Genomic DNA, 4696 nt, shown 5'->3' with positions numbered 1-4696 from the left:
TATCATGTCGTGGAATATGGTCGTCATTGCCCTCATGTAAGTTTCCCCAGCTTTTTTCAAACCGAAAGGCATGACCCGGTAGCACTTTGTTCCCCATGGAGCGTGATGAATGCCATTTTTTCTGCATCCTCCTCATCCATTAGGATCTGATGATAGCCCGCACAAAAATTCACAAAAGACCAAATCTCATGTTTGGCATAGTTATCAATCAAAATGTGGATGTTTGGCAGTGGGAAGTTGTCCTTTGGACTTGCCTTGTTGAGATCACGGTAATCAACACATACTCTGGTCTTACCATCCTTCTTTGGCACAGGCACAACATTGGCTAACCAAGTGGGATACCGCATGACTCGAATGACTTTTGCATCTAACTGCTTTGTGACCTCTTCTTTGATCTTCACACTCATGTCGGTTTTGAACTTCCTCAACTTTTATTTGACGGGAGGAAATGCCGGGTTAGTGGGCAATTTGTGAACAACCAAGTCAGTGCTTAGACCGGCACGTCATATGACCATGCAAAATATCTTTGTACTCAAACAATGCTTTAATCATCTCTTCCCTGAGTTGCAGTTCAAGATGAACACTTATCTTAGTTTCTATGATATTATCTGGGTCCCCTAAATTGATTGCTTCGGTATCACTCAGGTTGGGCTTGGGTTTTTCTTCAAAATGGCTTTTTCTTTACTAATCTCTTCAAAAGCCTCATCCTCATCGTATTCTGATTCATCGTCACACTCTATTTCTTGAATTATTATTTCAGAATTAGATTGGCTTTTATGACTGGGACAAAGATTCCTCATGCATGTCATGTCATTGAAACCAGCATAAAAAGAACTGTACAAGGAAGAAAAGAAAAACAAAAATAAAACTATCAGGAATGAAGAAAAAGGGATATTGCATTTCATTGAAATTAAAAGATAACAAGGTTTATACATCCAAACAGACGAAACATAGAATCTGAATTACAACCCTGGAATAATCCAGATAAACTAAAAGAAAATCAAAGTAAACTACAAAAACTCCTTCCTGGTGGGGAGAGAAGTAGCTTCCCAATTGTTAATCTTTGCGCTGGCCCAACAAATTGCACATCCGCCTTGCTAGAACCCTCTCCAGCTTCCACCATGTTCACATCATCGAATAACTTCTCAAACCTTTCAATCAACTCTTTATCAGGACCAACCACAGAACTGGGAATTGTTGTTACTGGGCGTTTCTTGGTGCCAGGCCCGACAAATGATCGGGAGAGATGCGGGACAGGCTTTGGGAGGACCCATGCCCTCTGTTTCAACTTCTGGCTCTTTTCACATTTGCAACTGTGGGCTTGAATCAAAAACCAAAGGTATCCAAGTTTTTGGGGTTGGACACCGGCTGTACGATGCCTTGCAGAGATGCACCCAAACCCTTGCCAGGTACAAAACCATTTTTCAACATTTCAACGGCTACCATGACTGATGTGGCAGCTACCTTCGGAATTGGAATGCACTTCCCTTCTGGAATTTTCCTACCGACACCGTGTCAAAAATCTGATAAACCCATGGCCCCTTGTCATCTTCAACCTCAATGAGTGGTACAATGGCCTCACCGTGAGCGCACAAGTTATCCTCGTAGTGTACAACGATTTCCTGTCTGTTCCATTCAAACTTGACCATCTGATGCAGTGTAGACGGGACTACTTTGGCAATATGAATCCAGGGTCGACCCAACAGCAGATTGTAAGAAACAGCCACATCTAGCACCTGGAACCTCGAACACAAATACTATTCTTGTGAATTCTTTCATCATCCACTTCAATTTGTTCAGAGTGGAGAGAGGGCAAATGTTCGCACTAGAACCATTGTCGACCAATACCCATGTAACCACGGAATCTTTGCATTTCACCGTAAGATAGAGGGCTCTATTGTGCTCAGTACCCTCCACGGGCAACTCATCATCAGAAAAAGTGACTCTGTTTACCTCAAATATCTTGTTTGGTATCTTTTCCAAATGGTTTATTGAGATTTTGTCAGGAACGTGAACCTCGTTTAGGATTTTCATGAAAGCTCGACGGTGCTCGTCTGAATGGATTAACAATGACAATAGTGTTATCTGAGCAGGCGTCTTCCTCAACTGCTCCACACTGGAATAGTCTTGCACTTTCATCTTTCTCAAAAACTCTTCTGCCTCTTCTTCGGTCACAACTTTCTTCACTAGCACTAGGTTATCTTTGGAGGTTTTAACTTTTCTTAACTCCTCGAGGGCAAAGCATCTCCCCGACCGAGTCAATCTATGGGTCTCATAGACTTCTTCTTTAATTTCTTTGCCTTTGTAAGTCACTGTCACCCATTCATAATTCCACGAGATAGCCTTGCTATTGACTATCGGTAATTGGGTTACCAATTTGATAATAACAAGATCTGTGTGGGCACCTTCCACAATTATAACAGGCTTGTTCACCACTCCTGGCATAACCACTTTTGCTCTTTCTTGTTTTACTGCAACATCACTTTAGGTCCCCTTCTTGACTACCGCAGATGGTTCACTGTTTGCCCCGCTCAACCTGATCACTGATTTCTCACTTGTTGACTTTTCAAACGACCTGGCTTCACTGGACTGAATCATCATAACGGTCTGCGAAGGCTTCTTACGCTCCCTTCCCTTATGCACTATCTCGATCATATTTGTCTCATGATGGGCCGGCAATGGGTTCTGGTTGATATTGGGCACCTCCGGAGCTTGGACTTTAATTCGATTGGTATCAATAAGCTCTTGAATAACTGTTTTCAATTGCCAGCATTTCTCCGTATCATGCCCCGGGGCACCAGAACAATATTCGCAACTCACATAATGATCAAGATTTCTCGAGGGAGGATTTGGAGGTTTTGGCTCGATTGGCCTCAGCATATCCAATTGTCTCAGCCTGTGGAACAAACTAGTATATGACTCTCCCAATGGAGTGAAGGTTTTCCTCTTCTGCAACCTCTCATTCTTAAATGCTTGATTAGGCTAGAAAGCTGGTCTAGTAGGGTTTTGGTAGGCTCGTGGGGGTGGGTAGGCATTTTGTGGAGTTGAGTATGTATTCTATGGGATTGGCGCACGCCATTGTGCGTAGGTCAGGGGTTGGCTGTATGTTTGGGCATGGTGGACAGAAAAATGGGGTTTCAGTGGTGGGTAGTAGTGTTGGGGTAGATTATACGGGGTATTGGGTTAGGTTTGGTAGTGGGGTCGAGGATGATTATAGTGGTGAGGTGAGTCCCTAGGTCCGAACCAAGCTCCTGAATCAATCGTTGCTACATCCTCTTTCTTCTTCTTTCCAATTACTCCCCCAGTTCCGCTTTGAATGGCCTGGGTGGTTGCCTTAATAGCCGAATAACTCATGATTTTGTTTGACTTAAGTCCTTCTTCTACCATACCGCCCATGTTCACCACTTCGTTGAAGGACTTGCCTATACTTGATACCAGATGACCATAATAAGTAGGTTCTAAAGCCTGCAAAAAATAATCTACCATTTCACTTTCTTTTATTGGAAGGTCCACCCTTGCTGCCTGCTCTCTCCACCAGAAACCATACTCTATGAAACTTTCATTGTGTTTTTTCTCAATCTTTGTCAAGGACACCCGATCCGGAATAATCACAAGATTTTACAAGAAATGACAAGCAAATTCCTGGGCTAGATCGTCCCATGTATACCATCTTCCGTGATCCTACCGAGCGTACCACTCCAGCATCGAACCACTCAGACTTTGACTGAAATATGCCATTAGCAACTCGTCTTTCCTGCCAGCTCCCCTCATTTTGCTATAGAAACCTCTCAAGTGTGCCACAGGATCACCGTTCCCATCATACAAATCAAACTTGGGCATCTTAAACCCTGCCGACAACTGAACATCTGGGAATAGACATAGATCCTTGTAAGTCACGCTTACCTGACCTCCCAACCCTCGCATGTCTCTGAATGACTGTTCCAGGCTTTTAACTTTCCTGAACATCTCCTCCTATTCGGTATTTTTAGATGGTTTCTTAGTTTCCACAGAGAGATCAAAATGAGGAGTGAAGGAATAGGGTTCTGGAGCTTTGAAAGTGGGTTCCAGGGGATAATGTTGGTTATCATGGGCTTGGAATAAGGGCTCGCTGGAGGATTTGTGGGGTGTAGTGGGTGGGGGTTCCCCAAAGACAGGAGTGGATGGTGGAGGAGGGTATGGAACTGGTTTGGGTGGTGGATCTTGTGGTGTATAGGAAGTGGTGCTGTGGCATTGTTGGTAGATGGGAATGGCCGGAGATGAGTTCAAAGTGGGAGGTTCCTGGGGATGATCCAATGGCGGGATATAAGTAGGGTTGGCGGGGTAAGCTGGCGGTGGGTGCCCTTTTGCCCATGCCTGGTACTTTTTGGCCATCTGCTGTTTTAGCTTATGTACCTCTTCTTTCAGATTAGCCTCCGATTCTTCTACTTCTTTTGACGGGTCGACAATACTTGCCTCAAGTTCTTGGTTGGCCATGATCAACATGTTTTTGGACCGGGTGTTATAGGAGTGAGTTGCCAGAATGCCAACTAAACTAACCACCTGTCTGTACTGATTATCATCAACAACAATCTTATTATCGACTAGGGCTTTAACAGATAGGCAAACGCACAATTGGGGAATGTAATGCACCTAAGCAGTTAACCATTTCTATTATGCATGTGATCGGTTGCTTGTGTCATTTCGGCTTTTCCTCTTT

The 4696-nt window shown here is 43.9% G+C and overlaps 1 protein-coding gene across 1 annotated transcript; it reads right to left on the bottom strand.

Annotated features, from left to right (window-relative positions):
- Positions 1–3972: 3972 nt before the first annotated feature.
- Positions 3973–4473, bottom strand: LOC138874083 (extensin-like). Its single transcript, XM_070152589.1, has one exon. The coding sequence runs from the start codon at positions 4471–4473 to the stop codon at positions 3973–3975; it is 501 nt and encodes a 166-aa protein (XP_070008690.1).
- Positions 4474–4696: the final 223 nt, after the last annotated feature.

The sequence above is a fragment of the Nicotiana sylvestris genome, chromosome 7 (genome assembly GCF_000393655.2).
Source record: "Nicotiana sylvestris chromosome 7, ASM39365v2, whole genome shotgun sequence".
Lineage (NCBI taxonomy): Eukaryota > Viridiplantae > Streptophyta > Magnoliopsida > Solanales > Solanaceae > Nicotiana > Nicotiana sylvestris.
This window is presented reverse-complemented; position numbering and strand designations above follow the sequence as displayed.

Coding starts and splice junctions, on each gene's coding strand:
- LOC138874083 (XM_070152589.1), bottom strand. CDS start 4,473: ATGGCCAACCAAGAACTTGAGGCAAGTATTGTCGACCCGTCAAAAGAA.